Source organism: Equus caballus, chromosome 5, assembly GCF_041296265.1.
Source record: "Equus caballus isolate H_3958 breed thoroughbred chromosome 5, TB-T2T, whole genome shotgun sequence".
NCBI classification, from domain to species: domain Eukaryota; kingdom Metazoa; phylum Chordata; class Mammalia; order Perissodactyla; family Equidae; genus Equus; species Equus caballus.
The window spans coordinates 34,633,611-34,653,586 of NC_091688.1; the positions used below are offsets into that span (position 1 = coordinate 34,633,611).

At 41.4% G+C, this 19,976-nt stretch overlaps 1 protein-coding gene across 7 annotated transcripts in view; it reads left to right on the forward strand.

Moving 5' to 3' along the window:
• Window positions 1–19,682, forward strand: part of ATF6 (activating transcription factor 6) — a 200,981-nt gene extending 181,299 nt beyond the window's left edge. For all 7 annotated transcript variants that reach the window (XM_070266893.1, XM_070266896.1, XM_070266898.1 and 4 more), the window contains exon 17: window positions 16,898–19,682. In XM_070266893.1, coding sequence (XP_070122994.1) covers window positions 16,898–17,106 — 209 coding nt within the window. In that variant the 3' untranslated portion in view covers window positions 17,107–19,682. The remainder of the gene's footprint in view (window positions 1–16,897) is intronic.
• The last annotated feature ends 294 nt before the right edge of the window (window positions 19,683–19,976 follow it).

A 19,976-nucleotide genomic window follows, 5' to 3' on the forward strand; every position in this document is an offset into this window, starting at 1 on the left:
ACTAAGAGACCCACCACCACGAAAGGGATGAAGTAGAAATTCAGTGTTTGTGGAATGACTAGATATGCAGAATAGAGATGGGCAAAATTATTTTGTGTTCAGTCACCTAAAATCTTGGACCCAATCAATCTTGGGTTTAGAAATCAAATCTCAAAGGTTCCAAGAGAATCTGTTTCTATACTATTTTTCTTCCCTGTGGTAAGAGAAAAGAAAAAGCAAACAGGGAATGGAGACATTTCTAAAATATATGGCATTTTAATGAACCTCAAAGATCTTTTTGAGCTCAAATAAAGTATATTTTGATAAAATTTGAATTGCACCCTCTTCTTGAAAGGTCTTATAGCTTGCTGTCATGGAAGGGTACCCAGACTTTGGAATCAGACCTGGTTCAAGCTGATTCTGCCACTTCACTAGCAGTGTGCTTTTGGGCAATTTACATAAATCTCTCAGACTCAGATTTCCTGCATGTTAATATTGGGGATATAATAGGTACCTCATAGGGCTGTCATGAGGATTGAATGAAACATTGTATGCCAGGTGCCTTGGTACGGTTCCCTTCCTGTTTCCATATCCTTTCCCACTTCCCTTTACCTGAACTACTTTCCTCCTCCCTAATGAGAGCATTTACTGCCATTGTCTGGTTGAACTGTGTTCATTTTGGAGGAGCCATAGCCACAGCAGTGGCTTCATATGTTTGTGTGTTCTATAATAGTGTAACCAAAGTTGGTTAGGTAAATAGGAAACAATACAGGAATTGGAATCAATGTAGGAAATGTGGCAGATTCTTCAACGATCTGTTGATAATCCCTTGTTTTTCCAAATCCTTTTTGAGTAGCCTATTTTGAATGTTTAAAAACAATAAAAATTCTATTTAAGGGAAAAAAATTCCACAGTAGATGGTGCCACTTTATTACCAAAAAAGGGAGGGGGGATTTTTTTCACTGTGGGTCTAAGAGCCGTATTAGACTTTTTGAGATTCCTCTCTTACGTTGAGCTTATATATTAGCGACATTTATTAGTGATAAACCAGCCCTAATAAGGACAGAGTGTGACTCATGCATCAAATGGAATATGCTTTAGAATGTTGGGCATACATTAAAAATCTTTGTTGTTTACTTTTGTCTTCACTGGCAGATGTAAGGCAAAATTAATAGACCACTTAGCTCTAGAGGAGAAAAGTCCAGATGTATAAAATTTAAGATCCAATCTTCCATTTGTTCTTATCTCCATTCTCTACTAGATCTTTCCCTTCTTACTACCAGAGTGACCTATTTAAATAAAATACATATCCTATCCTGTTTCTCACTTCCTTAAAACCCTTCAGTGGCTCCCCATTGCCATTGGGATAAATTCCAAACTTTGTGTGAACCCCCCCTTCTCACCTCATATTCCCACTTTCCCCCTCACACTTTATACTTCAACAACACCTTGCACAGAACAGTTGCCTCATGACTTCATGTATTTACCGTGCTTATCCTTCTCTAGAATTTCCCCCACCTCGAACCAGGTTGAAGAATCCTTCAGGGTTTAGCTCATGTCACCTCTTTCAGAAAGCCTTCCTTGTCACCTCTTCACCCCCGCAGGCTAGGGAAGGCACTCCTTCTCTTTGTTCTCATGACACCGTATGCATACCCATATCACACTTATGCCAGGCACTATATCTGTTTACATAGCTGCTTCCCTTACTACGTGGTAAACGCCTTGATCAGGGGCCAGCTCTTACTCATCTCTGTTTCTCCAGCACCCAGCACAGTGCCCAACACATAACAGATGCTAAGTAAATATTTGTGTAATTGAATCATATTGATCATATGAACAAGCTCCCACTGGGAGAACATCTGCCCTGCCTTATATATCTGAGAAAAGCCCTTGTTTTTTATACTCTATTAATTGAGAGCTGCTGAGCTATATATTAAATTGGGTATTTAGTCCCTGCTTAAAAAATAAAGCTTAAATTGAGCGTATTCATAGCCCTGTTAAGATTACAGAGTGCCTGTTAGAGCAAAAACATAGGTTGTGACTATACTTTACAGTTGCTTGGGATTTGTGATGCCCAGCTGCAGACTAGGGTGGCTTTCTGTGTTGGGTGGTATTTCAACTAGATGAGCTAATAGTGTAAAAGTAACAAGTCACTGTTGGTCTGTGGAAGAGGTTGGGTGGCAAGCCTTCTCTGCTTTAAAGTCTTACTTTTTAAAAAATCCCGAGAAAGGTAGGTTCTTTTAAGAAAGTTTATGGCCTGCGTTTTCTAAGTCATAAACCAGCCCAGTTTTCAGCCTTCAGCCTGACTCGCGTAGAGATTAACGGTGACCCACATGAACTCTGTGGTGGTTCCAGTTGTTTTACCCACGAAGGGCTCCAAGATTTTCATTGAAGAAACCCAGAAAGAAGAGACGCCACAGATGCTGGTGAGAAGTACTAAGTTACAAGAAGCTGACTGGGATAACTTGTCTTAAAAATGAAAGAAAAATAGGAAACTTGCCAAATTTTCTAGTGCTTTCTTAGCACTAAAAGAAGATTTAAAGAAGGTTTTAATACTTGCCAAATTTTCCTCTCTGAAACCCTTTCCACTGTGTGATAGAGAGATGGATATGCTGCTGCAAACCTGTCTTCTTTTTTTTTTGGTACACTCAGTCAGAACTCAAAAGGTCTGGATAAGGTTTTCACGATAAACAGATAAATCTCACATTGTTTCCACTACAGCAACTTCCTCTGGATTCTTTCACTGTCTCCTTAAAAGTCTTCGTCACACTTGTATTAACAGTAGAAACACTCTGTGGTATCTCCTTTCATACAGTGGTGTTAGAACATTAAATCCTTAACCCTTACACCACCACAGGAAAACAGCAGTCACTGTAGCCCCCATTCGTGGAGAGATGGAGAAAATGAATGACCTATGGAGAATGCAGTTGATTTCCTCTCTACAAGACCATGAGGTAGTGGAAGGTCAGGGCTAGATCCCAGGATCACTGATTCCCAGGGCTCTTCCCTATGCTCTGACACCTTTCGGTTCTGCTACATTGAAAGGTATATGTTGGATGCTGTGGTAGGTACTTGACATAATATGTTTAACTCTCACAACCACCCGATGGGTTAGGTATTAATATCCCTGTTACAGATGAAGTTGCGAAAACTTAATGGCTACTAATTGGAAAAGTTGGCCTTCAGACCCATATCTGTTATTCCAAAGCCTGACGTCTTTCCACTGTGCTACACTGACTCCACATAATAAAAATAAGTCACATTTTTATGTCGCTTTATAGCCTGGAAGTCCTCCACAGACATCATCACGTTTAATCCTTAAGAACTTTGGAAATAGGAGTGGTTATCATACCCTTTGCAGTAAATAATTAAGACACTAGTCAAAATGATCTTACTGAAACCTAAGTCAGTTCATGAGACTCCTGCTCAAACTCTCCAACTGCATTCCCTCTAACTAGAGTAAAGGCCCAAATCTGTGCAACCTGCAAGGAGTCTGGTCCCCTGATCCCCCTCCCTGGCCTTATCTCTCCTACTGTTCTCCTCCTTCTCTCCGCCGCAGTCACACTGGCCTCGTTGCTGTTCCTCAGATGCTCAGGGCCTTTATACTGGCCGTTTCCGCTGCCTGAAATGCCCTTTCCCCAGATACCTGCAGGATGAGCTCCCTCAGTTCTCTCAGGTGTTAACGAAAAAGACCTTTTCACCAAAAATCATCTTCCTGGTCAGGCCTTCCCAAACCACTCTCTAAAGTCCCAGTCTAGCCCCCAAAATTTCATATGCCCCTTCCATGCTTTAATTTTGTCCTTAGTCTTCACTGTTCTCAACACTACTATGTATTTACTTCTCTTGTTTATCGTCTGCTTCCTCCTGCCCACTGGAATTGAAATTCTGAGAAGAAATGCTTTTGTCGGTTTTGTTCACGTCTCAACTCCCGCACCTAGAAAGGCTTGGCACATAGGAGACACTCAGTAAATGTTTGATGAATGAAAATAAATTCGAAAATGGAAGATCAAAAAGGTAAAGTGATTCTCCCCAGAAAACGATGTGACCCAAAAGTGTCAGAACTTAGACTGACTCTGGTCTTGATCTGATCCCATGCTGTCTCAGTTGGGAGCCTAACTAGGCCAAGATCCAGAAGAAGTTATAAGTAGCGTCATAAAAGAAAACTCAGTTAATTATGAAGGCTTCCTATGTAATTTTCACTTTTAAAACAGTTATTTCATCAATTACTGTGTCACAGGGGCTGTAGAGCAGCCTTTCTTTGGACTGCCTCCATGCAGCAGGAATGCCACTAGGTTAGAGAACACATAAACCTAGGTGTTTCTGGGCCTCTGATTCTGAACTTCTGAAATGAGGGGTTACGTCATTTAAAAGCCCCACACAGCTCTGACTTACCTTGACTCTATCACAAAAATAGGTGAAGTGCCCAGTTTTCTTTTTAGTTTGCTCAATTCTGTGCATACACGATGTGCAGAGTTTGTTCTGGAGATGAGCTACGCATGCATATTCCTGCAACTCCCCTTTTATCACTGATTATCTCTGCACACCTGTTGATTCTTTCCTCTGCGTTTATGCAAAATGTCGGCTTTTCATCTCAGTGTTACATTGCAGGATCAGCAGGCAAGGCGATCCTCTCGTGCAGCCTCTGCTGCACAAGGACTAACCGCTGCTTCCGCAGTTATCCAAGGGACAAACAAACCAGAAGGCAAGGCCACTTAAGGCCAGGGAACTAAATCAGGAACAGTACAGTGACACATGGGTCAGGAGAGGAATTATGTCTGCAACATGGCCCCGCACTCGTTGCCATTCTGAATTAAGGACGTGCACACGGGTTGTCAGGCCTAAAAAGAAGTGCACCAGTAAGTCAGGCTGCTGGCTGTCCAACTCCACAGCAGTCTTGGCAAAGAAGGTTAAATGCAATGTTTTGCATTCTGTCTTAGCCGATTTCTTTGGTAAAAATTCCTTCTGTAGAGAGTAAAATACATTTATTTGGAGGTGGTGTACATATCCTTGTGAGCAGGAGGCAGCTTTCCAAGCTCCTTCATAAATATTAGTTATTAAATGCACAACTTGAGTGAGGTTTGTGATTCCCACTCCTATTATACCACTGCACAATGGTTTATGACAAAGTGAACCTGCAAACCAGGGCGAAATAGAACAAGTTTGAGAAAGTAAGAATGGCAAGTTAATTACAGGATTTGGGATTGGTAGTTGAACCAAAACTTTTATTTGAAAACAAAATAAAACAAAATGGCAGCATTCTCAGTCGCCTTTCTCTTCCTCGGTTTCCATTTGCTTCAGAAGGAATTAATCTCTTCTTTCTGCTTATCCTTGAGCACTTCTGTATCTGCACTTGGTTAAAGGCAGCTCTATTAATTTCTTTGCTTGAACTGAAGTTGTCTTAATTTATCGTAGCCATGAATCCTGTTGCTGAACCAGCTAGTCTTTGGATTTCACAAATAAGTCTTTTAATTTCCGAAACACCACTCCATCTCTACTGTATTTCTTCTTGAATGACTTTTCACTGAGAGAAATTATAATTATCCTTCAAACAGAACTACAAATGGGATCCTAATAATGAGTTTATAGTTTGTTAATTTCTCTTGCATATAGACATACTATTATATTTTCCTGTAGTTTTTCATATCCCCTCCTCTGAAGTGTTGTCAGTGTTTTCCTTCCCTGTCTATTTAGTCTGCCAACTTGATTGTAAACTACTTAAAGATAGAAACAGTGTTATGTAATCATTCAGAGAAGAATACATGCTAGTTCTGTGACTGATCAGATCGAATTGGGAATTTGCTTAGACATCTCGGCTGAAAGCAGTCCCTGCCCTAATACCACCCTGGGTCCACCAAGCTCGCAGCCTCTTGCCTCTATGAGCACATTTCCTGTGATGCTGCAGGGTGCCTGACTTCAAACCTGCAGAGTCTTTAACAAACAGGAGAGAATGTTGGGAAGAACCTCCTTCATTTTATCCCTGGTGGTGACACTCCTGTGAGACAACTATGGATCTTCTGAAAAGATTGTTTTTGCTGTGTCAGTGACACCTATTAGGAATTGTTCCGTGAGAGAGCATGAGAAATTCTCTGGAGTTCACAAAATCCAAATGACATCCTTGATAAAAAATCTCTTTATGGTTTCAGTATCATAGTTGAAACCAGGACTCTCTGGGAATTGGGTCTTGAAGCTATTCTCAGAGCATGTGTCGCATGCATTCCACAGGGGCCTGGGGGATGGCGTGGGCTTAGTTTTTGGTTTTCAGCAGTGTTTGTCATCTTCACAGCTGAATGGAACGCTGGAATGTGACATTTGCTCAGTTATGCCCATTTTTCTTTCAGTATTTATCGTTTTCAATGTGGCAGGTCTTATCTTAAAAACAAACAAACAACCTCTTCGCTTTTGTGAGTTTAGTTGGTAAAACAGATGCAAGCGAGAGACTTCTCTCCCCTGGACTTCATCCCTGGGTTTTATCCTTCGCTTGCTGTTCTCACATGACATTTATTGATCAGAGCTTTTTTTTTTAATTCGCTTTAAAATTTTCCAAAATACCATTTGACTTCTTGCCTACAGAGCTGTAGTACCAGGATCTACTCAGTAGCTTTGTAGCTATGACCACTTCCTCTTTCTGGAAGAAACTGAAATAGGACTGAGAGAAAAATGGCTTCCCTGCTAAAAAGAGAAATGGCTTTTTATGGCTCAGAGAATAATAGTATAACCATAGCAAGAAATGACTTGTCTGTATCCCACTTTAGAATAATTCAAAAGTCATGACAAATTCTTGGGAAAAGCATTTGTTGTAAGATTTATACGCAGTGCTATTTGTAGACTTATGTGGTAGTGTATCAGAATTCACAGAATGGAAAAATTACAAAATGTGTAGAGTAATATATTCTAAATTATTTTCTGTTATGGAAATCATAAATATTCCACAGTGAGTAAGTCGTTTTTTTGGAGAATCTGAGAGAAGGGTAGTAGCCAGTATGTTCCTAATTTTTTTTTGGTTTGAGATATCAGTTCACAGCAGAGCAGTGCCTTCATTGTACTTGGTAGCAACCTCTCTAGCTATTCAATCGTGTATTCTCCAGTACTTTTTCTCTAAATGATATAGGGATCCTTCCTTAGTTCTTTGTTAGACAACTTTTCTAGATTGATTTCTAGTAGTGGCAAATGGGAAAATCCTTCCTTCCATCTTTTCCAGAATAAATGTTTTCTGATTACTTCATCTGCAAGAGTGAAGTGAACATTGAAAATACCAAAGTGAACTTCAGTCATTTATAGGAATGTCTAAATAAGGCAAAGATCAGTTATGTCTTTTCCATGGTTGTTTTCCATGATTCCATGATTAGCTAAGGATGAGGTTGAATTAGCAATCTCAGATTCTCAACGTATATTTTGGGTTTACCTATTGTTAATGAAACTTGCAAGCAGGGCTGCATGTTGCAAAGCTTAAAGAGAGCAGTAAAACTATTTATAAATCCAGACACCTTTATGAAGACCTGTTTCCTTGCTTTCACTTACGTAAGCCTACAGAGCTATCAACTGTAAGTAACTGAGGGAAGTAAACACATGGATAGTCGCAAATGTCTTGGCTTTTGTGGACGTTATGTGATTGAAAAGCAGCCAAGTTTAATGCAGACTGAGAAGTGCTGACATTTCAGTAGAGAAAGTGAGACCCAGAATGGCAAATAATGTTCTGGACGTTGACCTGTGAGCCTAGTCTCCATCCGCCTCCTACCTCCGCTTCTGCCCCTTCTTTGAGGGGGAAGGAATCCTCTAGTTAAAAACTTAGTCACTAGGACAACCTGTCTCTCCTGTGGCAGCTGCCTTACTCTAATTCTTGCTTAGCTCAGTTCCCTGAGTATAATGGAGAAGAATACTTCCAACCTTCCTCAAGTCAGCATCCAGTGGGGCCATTTCTACACAACCAAGGCCTCATACATTCATTTATTCAAAAAATGTTTATTGAGTGCATCTGTGTGCCAAATACTGAGGATTCAGCAGTGAACAAACAGATAAAAATGCCTGCCCTCAGGGAGCTGACATTCTAGTGGGCATCTTCCGGCGAGTTTGTCTGAGTCGAATTGAGCTTCAGGAGCAGACAGATGTGTCTGAGCAGCCTCACAACTTTGCAGAGCCCCTAACGTGTTCCTCTGCCTGCAGCAGTCTTTATGCCTGAGCAGATGTGGGAGAGGAGAGACACTTCCTACTAAAAAAAATGTGTGGAACAGTAGCCTTTAGTGTTATACAAATCACTTTCTGTGGATATAAGAAAACTCAGTTTATTGGTTTTTAGTCTAAAATTGCAGTATCATGTTAAATCTCATTCATTTTAACCTGTTGGCAGTTGTTTCCAGCATTTGAATTAGTTTTTCTGAATACACCTGGTATTGTGTGACTACCATCCCCAAAATATTTTAAGATTCCATTTTATGAACAAAAGTTATGCTAGGCTTTTCAATAGGCTGAGTGTACTTCGGTGATATCAGGCCTTGTCTTTTTAAGGTTCCTTCATGCTCTGAAATTATGATTCAGTGATTCCTTTTAGAAGCTCAGCCTCCCCAACACAATGGGCAGAAATATTGCAGAGAAGGCCATTTTGATGCCTTGAGAAGAATGTATAATTCCCATACATTGATTTTAAATACAATTAAAGAGCCACAGTGTTTCAGAGGAGAGAGTGCTCTTTGACATAATAGTAGTAATTGCAGAGGTTTGGGCCTTAATCTGCCTGTAGGGTAGTTATTCCATGGGTTCTGGATTTTATAGGGACGTGCTTCTGAACATTGGTTCAATTTTCATGGGTCTCCAATTTCAGATTGTGACACTGTAAAACAGTTTTCTAGTGCTTGGTGCCAGTGATTTAATTATTAGAAGCAAGAGAGTTATTGGCCATTCCTAGAGTTGGACCCCAGACCCCAGGCTAAAACTCCAAACTGTGTCTTAGGGCAGCAAACCAGGTCCAAGGTCTAGTTCACTCAGTTTTCAGAATGAATTTTAACCCAAACCCAGTCTTCTCATGAATCCCTTTGTTGCTATGCATACCTGAAGTTCACTTGTTATCAGTTTTTGAGCACTAATTTAAATTATATAACCAGATGTCAGTTTGGTGGTCTAGAAACTCAATTTGAAGAAATGAGTAAAAATTTTGTTAGTCATATCCTTTTTAATGATCTTTCAGGAGCTGTTTGAGATCAACAAAATGTAACTCTTTTCTATGATCTAATGAAAAGAACCACCCACATCTGTGGGCGGTATTCTAAGGGAAAGAGTAGGCAGGTCCAGAGAAAAGCAAATCTGATACCGTTAGTGTTTGAACAACTATGAAACTATCCAGATTTTCTGAAATCATCCTCGGAGACTGTCAAAAGCCCTAGAGGAGCTGAACTTGAGAAAAAGCAGGAAGTTGACCATATAGCTTAGACCTCTGTAGCATAGGCCCCTAAATTTCCCTGGGGGATACATTTTATCTAGTCACCTTTAAAAGAGTTGTTGTTGATGGTTATGAATTCAAAATATAAACTCGAGGTTGAAGAGAAGTGACTTGGGCTATGTTTCAGAGACAGAGTCTTAACAGGGTTATTTTTGTATTTGAGGATGTTTTAGAAATCCTTTGCTGCTACTACCATTTCTAGAGTTATTCCGGGATGGCACTTGTTCTCAAGTTAGGGCCAAAAATGGTGGAAATTTTAGAAAGCAAAGAATTACCTGATGACATGACTAGCCTCAGAGAACACTGAGGTCGTGTTCTCTGTTTTTCATTGTCTGCTGGGTGTCAGGGACTGTGCTACTCTGAGTATGTGGTGATGAGTGAGACAGACACACTGCTTGACTTTATGGAGTCGCCGGTCTAGTGGGGGAGACGTATCATTAAACAAGTGGAATAAGCCAGTGTTTAATTACACATTGTGACAAGTGTTATGAAGGAAAAGAACTGATGTGATTTGGGGATGCCACTTGAATTTGGTATTAAGAAGTAGTAAGAAAGGGCCTTTCTGAGGAAATGTACTTGTTGGATGTTCTACCAATATTTTAAATGTAATTCTGCTGCTTTCGGAACACTCCAGTAAGGTGAGTAAGGGAAGGAGCTTCATTTCCTTCTGTAACTCCTCACAGTTTAAGGTACTCAGTAAATGTTGACTGACAGTTTTCTGACCCGTCATATGGTCTCCATTTTCCTTTGGAAAACTCTCTCTCTGTCTAATTTGGATACAGGAAATTGGATCTAAATGCTTAGGAGAGTCTTAACAGTGCCTGGCATGTAATCAGTGCTCAGGTAACCATTGAATGAATGACTGAATGTTACAAGCAGAGTTTGGTTTCTCAGTTGAAAGTGCTCTCGGTGAAGCCACAAATCTTCCCTTTTCCTTCACACCCATCCCTCTTAACACGCACGTTCCCATCGTTCTTCCCCAAGAGTGATACGCTTGATCCAGGGCTCCATCTGTCTCTTGTCTGCACATAACTCCCATGTTACAGTTTAGCCTGTTTTCTCCTGCCAATCGGTCCTCACCCCTACTTCCTGCCGCTTGCCAATCCTCTCCACTAAAATGTCCTCCTGGAATCTATGATATCTGTGCGCTCAGCTCTCCCCTCGCCAGCTGCATGGCTTCCCCCTCGCCTCCTGAAGTCTTTACTCAGAGGTCACCTTCCTGGAGAGGCCTCCCCTGGGCACGGCATCTAAAACTGCAGGCGCCTCCCCACCCCACCCACACTTACTCCCTAACCACCTTCTGTGTGTTATTTTTCTCCAGAGCACTTATTTAACATTCTATCTATTTTACCGATTTATTTTCTGTCTGCATTCTCTCACTGTCTCCTTTTATAAGAATTAAGCTCTATGAGAACAGGGATTTTCTTTCTGTTTTGTTTACTGCTGTATCTTCAGTGCCTGGCACGTGGTAGGAATTCAATAAATATTTGTTGAATGAGTGAGTGTATTTAATAGTCAGGCATTATATATTACAATGTTTCTATTGCATTAGAAGACAGAAGGAACACGTCAGGTGCTTGCACTGATACGTACTATCACTGTGAGTGCACCAGCCACAAATGCAAATTGATACTAGAGGGTTCTGATGGTGACTCAAGTACCAAGAGTGTCTTGGCCATAGGTGATGTGATTTTTTGAAATGATGAACAATTCTTGGTTGAATTCAGAAAAAAACATTCCCAGCATAGGGGAGTGGTTATAAGAATGTATTCTGAAGCCAGACTGCCTAGGTTTGAACTTCCTGCTCTGCCATTTGCCAGATGAGTGGCTAGTCTCATGATGCCTCTACACTCCAGTTCTCTCATCTGTAAAATGAGGGATAATACCCGACTTAGGTTGTTATGAGAATCAGATGAACAATGTCCACCATACAGAAGCGCTATGTGTTTATTAAATAAGTAAAATAAATTATTCTGTAGTTTTATTCCTGGAAATTTAGTATATATATTAAACCTCATGTAAAAGTACTTTATATTTAAATGTAAAACAGAGGTTATATCTAGACTAATCTAGTATTAATCAGGGGTTTTTTACCTGCAGGAATATCGTATGAGATATGGGACAGTTGTTGCATGGGGCTGGCCCTGTGCATACAGAATGTCCAGCATCCTGGGCCCCGCTCACTAAATTCTAGAAGTTTCCTTAATCATCATGACCACTACAAGTGCCCCTTAAGGGTCTGTGATTTTTATATACATCCTTCTAGGCCCACACACTTTTTTTTGTGAAATTATTATGGATCTTCCAGATAAGCTCTTTCTTGTCTAACTCCCCATTGCTCAGTGTCCATAACATTTAACAAATTCTGGTTTATCTTACAGTTAAACATAGGATATCCCTCCCTGGCTTTGGGACACTCCCATCCCAAAGTCTCTCCCATCAGAGAAACTCTGTTTTGATTTCTTCTGGCAAAGGGCAGGCAGACCTGGTGGTTGCTAGGAGCCCTTTGCTCTTGCACATGTTCTCCCTTATGTCTCTGGAGAGATTCTTCAAGTTGGAGGCACGTACTGTTTCCATCTGCAGTGTGACTGTCACTTATTCACCCAGTGTTCTTCCCAGCTGATGAGGGAGAGGTTCTAGTTCTCTCCACCGCCCTGTGTACCCCCCCGCCCCGCTTCAGAAACGCCAGGCGTTTCTCAAAGGAGCCAAACCTCTTTTCTTTAAGTGTTTTAACATTATTCAATAAAATGGAACATTTATATATTGATTCTAAAGAAAAAGATGAATATTTGACTTCCCATGGGAGGTTTCTTAAAGTGAGACTTGAAATGGGCCTTAAAAGATTAATAGAATTTGACTGGACAGAGAATTTGACTAGGTAGAGAAGAGCAGAAAGGGCTTTTTTTCTAAGCGAGGAAAACATGCCAGCAGAGATACAATGCATGGTGTGTTGGGATGGTCAAACCAGGACTCAGGTTGAAAGTTGGAGAGAAGATTGACTAGGCATAGTGGAGTCAGGTTGTATAGAAGTTCTTGAAAGGCACTGTCCCAAGGTGACATTTTACCACTTCATTGTTCATTGTATTTCCACCTTACTTTCCCTTCTACAACTTTGTCTTCCCTTTCTTACCCTTTTTGGTTTCTTTCCTTATTTTTCCATTTGTTTGTTTTGGTTGAAGGTATCCCTTGTGATCCATGAATGGGCGGATTTTTATCAACCTTCCATGCCTCCCCCACACACCCCCCACATCCCACTGGATTCAGGCACAGATACTGACAGCCTGTCACCACCTATCGCCTAGCTTACACAGAGCAAACTATCTCTTGTTAGGATTAGCGTCTGATTCTGAATAGAAGTCTGTTTTATTGTATATACTTCTTTGCAAAGTACTAGTGAAGTGTTGTCACTTTTTAAAATTAAACTTGTGACTTTTGAAACATTTTTGGATATTTCATTCTGATATGGTCAAGGTTCTGGTGTGTGTGTTAGTTGTCTCCTAGCTAACAGCCTCTTGGCAGGCCGTTCTTAATTCAGTTATTGTGTGTTTACGGGATGGTCAGAATTCCACATTGCCTAGAGTTTTTCCGCCTCCAGTGTCCAGGCACTTTTTCTTGCTTCCTCAGCCCTCCTAAGCATTCAGAATCCCATTTTAGTGCTTGTGTTTGAAACCACTCATCTCTTTTTCTTTTTGTTTGCCTGATTAATTTTGAATTTGAAGTATTGGTATTTTATACCTTTTTCCCAACTCAGATCAGTGTTTCCTCTCATTCTGTTACTTCAGAAGGCCCAGAACATAAGAGTATTTATATCACTCGTGCGACACCCAAATGTTTGCTGATAAAAGAGGGAGAGTGAGCCTTTAACGTTTTCTCTCCATTCTGTTCCTTTTGGTTCTAGTTCTCCCAAATAGTCACGGTCTTTTTTCATTAAGTTCACAAAAATAGTTTAGCAGTCTTTTCACATAACTCGGCTCTCACACCTCCCTAATCCGATGTTCACCATGTTCCTCTTGTCAGAAAACCCGTGAGCTGTAATGTTTTCTCTTTTTCCTAGAGCGCGCACGTTAACCACACAGACCTGGCCCTTCCTGAAAGTGTGCAGTCCGTCCTCAGCCTCTCACGTCCTGCCTGTGCTTTCCTTCAGGGGCCCTTCCTCTTGTCCTCCCTGAGCAACCAGAGTCTTCAGGTTCTCATCTCTCCAGTTAGAACCTGCTCTCTGGTATTTTTTATTCACACTGAGGTGCACATTATAGGCAACAATTCAAAGTGTTGTCCTTTCCATTCGAACACACGATACTGCACATAGGAGACGGACTTTATAATGAAATTAATATTAATTGGTTTCAGTGAAGGAGCAGCGCAGACCTAATTGAGGAGTAAATAGAAATCAGGAGTGCAGCCCGATTAACCGTGCTCAAAGCCTTAAAGTAAAGGATAATAGGAGCTTCCTTTGCCAGTCGAGAGGAGTCCGGAGCCTCTATGCTGCTCCTGGAAGCGTTCTGCGTGAACAGATGCGCGACAGCCCAGTAGAGATCACGAGTTATCCTCAGCTGTTTCCCAGTCTGTCCTTTAAATGAAACACTTAGAACCTCATCAGTACTGCTGCGACCGCCTCACTAACTGTCCAAGGGAGTTAGTACTGAAACACCCAGAGAACTCTTCTAGAAGATCCCACAGAGCAGACTAAAGAATATTGCTGTAGCCGCTTTAATTGTTTTTTAGAGGTGTCGGGTAACTTGGGACCCCTACTGGCATGTCACTTGAAATCCTGAAGTATCCAGCTTGTCCTTCAGAGGGGGCTTCCTGAATTCAGTTGAAGCCTTTCACATCCTATCTGGCAGAGTCTTCCTCTAGTAATGCTGATAATTTCCTTGGCCCAGAAATTGTTACCTTCAGAAAGGAGAGAAGGAGAGAACCCATTTTAAAGGCATGTAGAGTGTGCCTGACTTGAGTCTCATTCTGGTTGGGCTTAAGATAACAATGTCGTTTCAGCCACGGCTGGGGACTCCCTGGTTTTGGAATCAGGTCTCAGCTTTAATTTTCCCTCAAAGCATCTAAGCTTATGTCCCCAGGTTTTTCATCTCTTCTTGATATTTAAGGTATTAAGGAACTCCAGCTATCAGCTTGACCCATAGCAGGCACATGGACTCTAATGACTTCTGCAGGTGGTTTGGGCTATGTAAGAAAAGCTAGTCTTGATCTTAAACTGTCATCTGGATTCCAAGTTAATCCAGGAAAGCAGTAAAAATTAGTAATGTGTATTACATGTCTCTAATACATATGTTTTCCATTATTTGGTCGTCTATGTCCCAGTGTGCGCGTGCACATACGCATACTCCACAATCTTTCAGTTTTTCTAAAATGGGAAGGAAGTGTGGTTCCAAAAGGAAATAATTGGTGTGGCACCTTGAAATCTGAACCCAGTCACGTGTTATGAATGGAATGACTCCAAATACATTAGTAGGTTGTCTTTCTTCCATCTCCTACTTTTTGGGAAAGAAAACACTTTGATGGGAAACAATGGCTAACTTACAGGCATTCAGATTTAATTCTCTAAAGATAAGCAAATGATTTGATAGCCGTTGCTAAGTGGCAGGACTTGTAAAATTGGAGTTAAGTTTCCATGGCGATGGTCTTAAAGAATAGGTAGGATTAGTCAATACACAGCAGAAACCAGCTGTTCTTCTAGTAAGTATGAGAAAGAAGAAAATTAGCTTCCACTGTAATGGAAGAGATCTGTAAGACTTGGAATAAAAAATTCATCATCAATGGATACTATTTTAAAAATTGCAACAGATAACCAACCACTGGAAGTGGAGGAATGATGTCTTTCATTGGCTTTAAAATAGAATATATCATCTGCTTAAGCCTCTTAAAGTTGATAGATTATTAGATATAATAGTTTTAATTTTGGGGGGGTTTAGACCCCAGTGAAAATCTGATGGAGCCCCTCTGCAGAAAAACGCACACACAAATAAAACTTTGCATGCAATTTTAGGGAACTTATGGACCCCCTGAAGTCTGTGCATTAGACCCTAATTTAAGACATCCTGGGTTAGATGATCTCTATAAGTCTTTCCCAGCTTCATAAGTGACAATCCATGTCTCAGTTTGCCCAAACATATCAATGGAATCTGAAGATCAGATGTCAAACTTTGGATTTTCTTCCTCTAGATTTATAACACTTGGCATGCACAGTGTTGAAGTAAAAAGAAAAAAAAAGGAATAGAAAGAATTCTACTTTTAAGTTCAATTCTTTGTCCTGGAGAAGCCAAGTGTTTAATTTTAAAAATCACTGGTTGGCTCTGTATCATCTTCACAAAAAAGCAGCACAGGACTAGGCCTCTGCCAGCAGTCACTCTTCCCGGTCCCCACACCCAGCTCCAGATCCGCAGATGAAAATGCAAACTGAGATGCCACGTTGACTACCCAGCATTCTTCCAAGTTCACACATCTTCTCACTGTGTTGCTCTGAATGTCCAGCTGGGTTTGAAAAGTATTGTCTATTTATACTTCTCTCATCAGTTTTATGCTCAAGTTTCATTGACTCCAAGTTGGAAATGACACCCCAGAATTACCAATCAGAAAATAATTTGCCCCTCTCCCTAAAATAAAGAGCTTTCCTCCTCTTAGGAAGTAAGAATGGAGTGTAGTATGTGTCTGTGTATTTTAAACTCATAATAAGTTACCCCATACACGTCAAGCATGGCTCTCTATGGTTTTCCTGTTCCCTTCTGCAATAGCCTCTAGTTTACCTGCAAGTCCTCTGGCACTCCGTCTAATCCCAATTGGAAATGTACTGTCTCTTTGTATCTGGAATCAAGAACTCTGGAACTAAAGATTGCCTTAGTGTGGAAGGGAAGTGATCGTGATCTCTAGGAATAAGCCAGAGATGTCAGATGTCTCTAATTGTCAGTCTTCACTGTACTTTATGCTCCTAAGGCAAACCCTTAAATTCATAGCTGGGAATCTCTCAATGAAATTAGAAATATTACTGATGAATAGGAGCCAAGCAGTGTTGGCCAAAAAAAGTCTCCTGACCATTTACATGATATATTGGTCCTTTTGACAATTATTCCTTCCCAGTGTTGAAGGGGAAGGGGAGGGCTTAGGTACTCTTCCCCCGACCTGCACTAAAATCTCCTTCTCTTCCAGTTGTTCCCGTCATGGTGATATACTGCATGGAAGGCATACAAGACATAATGTCTGTGGACAAATACTCTACGATATTAACTCTGACAGTGGCTTCAGCCCTTATTGAGCCAATGAAGATTATTTGAGAACTAGAATTGAGGAGAGGACAGGCCATCCCAGCCCCCAGCCCAACTATAGCTCTGCCTAGTGGCTGATGAAGTCCCTCTGCACCCTTGAAAGCGTATTGACAGTTCACACCCTTAAAGCTCATTTCTGTCTTTCTGCCATTGAAGCTTATGGCAGTGTTGCACGTTCTGTTGAATATTTATTGCTTGTGTGTATTCCTCCCTGCAGAGAATGTGATCAATGGGCAGGATTACGAAGTGATGATGCAGATTGACTGTCAGGTGATGGACACCAGGATCCTCCACATCAAAAGCTCGTCAGTTCCTCCTTACCTCCGAGATCAGCAGAGGAATCAAACCAACACCTTCTTTGGTTCTCCTCCAGCAGCCACGGAGGCAGCCCACGTTGTCAGCACCATCCCTGAGTCATTACAATAGTACCCTGGGGCTACGTTGGAAAACTAAGAGTGGGACCTGCCAAATTGGAGAATGGGTGAGAGAAATGCTTCCTTCCGCCTTCTGGGTGGCAAGCAGAGGACTGCCTCACAACAGAGTTCAAGGGATAGAAAGGGAGAAAAAGAAGCTGCTCTGTTTTTCATCATCTGCCCATCTACTTGGAAAGCACTGGAATTCTGATGTAAGGGGAACAGCATTTCTCCACTGGTAAATGCAGCCCTGCATCTTCCAGTGTGTCCTGGCGTGGATTTTGTCTGTACCTTTTTAAATTGCTTTTCCCTCTATATTTGTTTTGTGTTTAAATAGTCATCTTCTTTCAAATAAGCTCCTCTTCCCCTCTCTGCCATTTCACTTATTGAGACAGTAAAGAGATTCTTATTTACAGCTAACAGCACACAGGCGTTTCCACTGATTAGATTTTTCATTAATTTAATGCAAACCCATTGTGGATATTGTGCTTATTGGATAACAAATTTCAAAACCAGAAGGGCCAAAAACATCCCCAAAACAGTCAAAACAATTTGGAGCTTTAGGTAAAGGGAAAATTCCCATTTGGTAAAGTTTATCTTTACTTGGGATTTGCAGTTCACACCTGACACTGCGCATGGATAACTATGTTGGAGGTCAGGGGGTGGGTAGCAAATTTGAGAGACTGAAACAGAAGAGAAGGGTCAGTGATGGGGCTTTGAAAGAGGAGATAGCTCTATTAATACAAATATGTAAAGCCTTGGAAGTTTAATGCAACTGCAGCTTAGGATTAAAGCCACAGCTGCCGTTTATGTTGAGGACTCGAGGCCACTGCCTATTAGCCCACGTACTTATGTCTTCTCTCTGCTAATCTGGTGCACAGGACAAATGCTTCATTTTTATTGTGAATCCCCACCCACTACACACCTTCTATTAATATGATGATACCAAATTCACTTAAGGAACACGTAGGTAACTTTAGACTAAGCAAAAAGAGCTTTTTATCTTGAAAATTGACAAGAATTTATTCCTTAAGACTATGCAGACAAGCAAGCTTGGATTTCTGCTGGGGGAATACATCCCATAATATGGCAATAATTCTCAGTTTGTCCAGTGAGAAAACAGAGAAGGGATTAACTCTTTTGTCCTTCCATGGTAAAAAAAACACAGAAAACACTACTGTATTCACTTACTTTTTCCTGTACTTTGACTCCCTTCTTCTCTCCAGTTTCTACCTTCAGTTTCTAAAGTGAGTCCTTCTGCCCCTCCTGTGAAACTGTTCAGTTTCTCAATAGAACGCATTCTGCAAACACTGCTTCTTACCCTAATTGACTTGCCTCTGTCAGATTTCTTCCACTCCATTTCACACTATATCAGTGTCTTCCTTCTTGCAAGAAAAGGAAAGAGAAATTATCTCAACTCCTGAAGGATTACACGCAGCTGGGTAGTTTTCTGCCTGTGAAATTAGGCATGGCTTCTAAATGATTTCAAAGAATCACTGACCCTTCTAACTCTGGGTAGTGATGCCTCTCTGCCCAAGCTAGTTAGATGCTTTCCTAGGAAATCAGTTTAACTTTTGTGAGGGACGCAGGGGGCTCTAACGCTCTGTTGCCTGGGAATCTGCAGCTGCCAGCATTAATTAGCCTTCCTCTTTTCTAACCTCTTGTACAGACTGTTGTCAGTCAGTGCAGCTCTCTCCCTGATTCGGCCATCCTGGGTGATGTTCACGCAAGAACCATTTTCCCTGGGGACCATCTTACTTCTAATGGGGCCAAAGAATGGAAGGCAAATGTGTAGACGACCTTTAGATTACAGGGCAGTCTTCTCCTGGAGCATCTTCTCCTGGCCCTGCCCCCTTCCCATGCTGTTTGAATTAGCCCAGCAGGAGGCTGTGACCGGGGCTAGTAGGCAGTGGCGACATGGTCCTTCTCAAGCTGCTAATCTTCTACTGGAGCGTCGTAGTTCTAACAGTAGATACAAACACTTTATGCATGGAGTGATTATATATGGTGCTTCCTTCCTCTCCTTTGCACTGAATCCCACAGGAACAAACCATCACATGGACTTATTTTTAGCACCTTGATTTTCCTTGATCCCTCTATTCCCCGCTTTTCCTGTGCTCATTTTACCAACGTGTCAGACTGAAGGCTGCAGCTGTGTTAGCCGACCTTCATGCCTCTCTGACGGGTGAAATGTGGGCGAGTGAGGAAGGAGTCATGACTGAAGAGCAGGCAGGTGCCCCCGTCACAACGTTCAGAGTGCCTGTGAAGTGACCGTCAAAGCCGTCTGGAAGCCGAGCCTTCTCTGTGCACTCGCTGCCCCTTCCGCTTCTTGTTGTTACCTGTTCAGAACTGATCTCTCTGAGATGAGGGAACAGGAGTCTCCTCAGGGTAAGGGTTCGGGAAATGAGTGAGAGGCAACTAACAAGTATGAAGAAGTATTCGACTTTTTTACTTGTTATCAAAGCTATTCTTAATCCCTGGGCACAATAGTAGTTTTTACTTTTAGTGTCTGTCTGCAGCAGAAGGCCCTTCAGGAAATGGAAAGTTGCTATGCTGGCTTAAATAAAATAAACTGGTGTTTTGGCTTAATTTTTTTTGTGAGATTGCCTTTTGGGGATTGCAGCCAGGAATTATGGGGGATATGTGTGTGGGTGTATATATATATATATTATTTTAATTTATTACATTTTTAAGTGAGATTTTGCAAGCTTGTGAGAAAATTAGATAAACTCATGGAGGAGGCCAGTCTGCTATTAGATGACTCTGTGCCCTTCGGGCCGCCATTACTGCTGTCTCGGGAAGTGATGGTGGAGACTGCTGGAGACAGTTCTTCTGCCTGGTTGCGATTCCCAAGTTTTAGGCTTAATGGAAGTGGATGTTTCC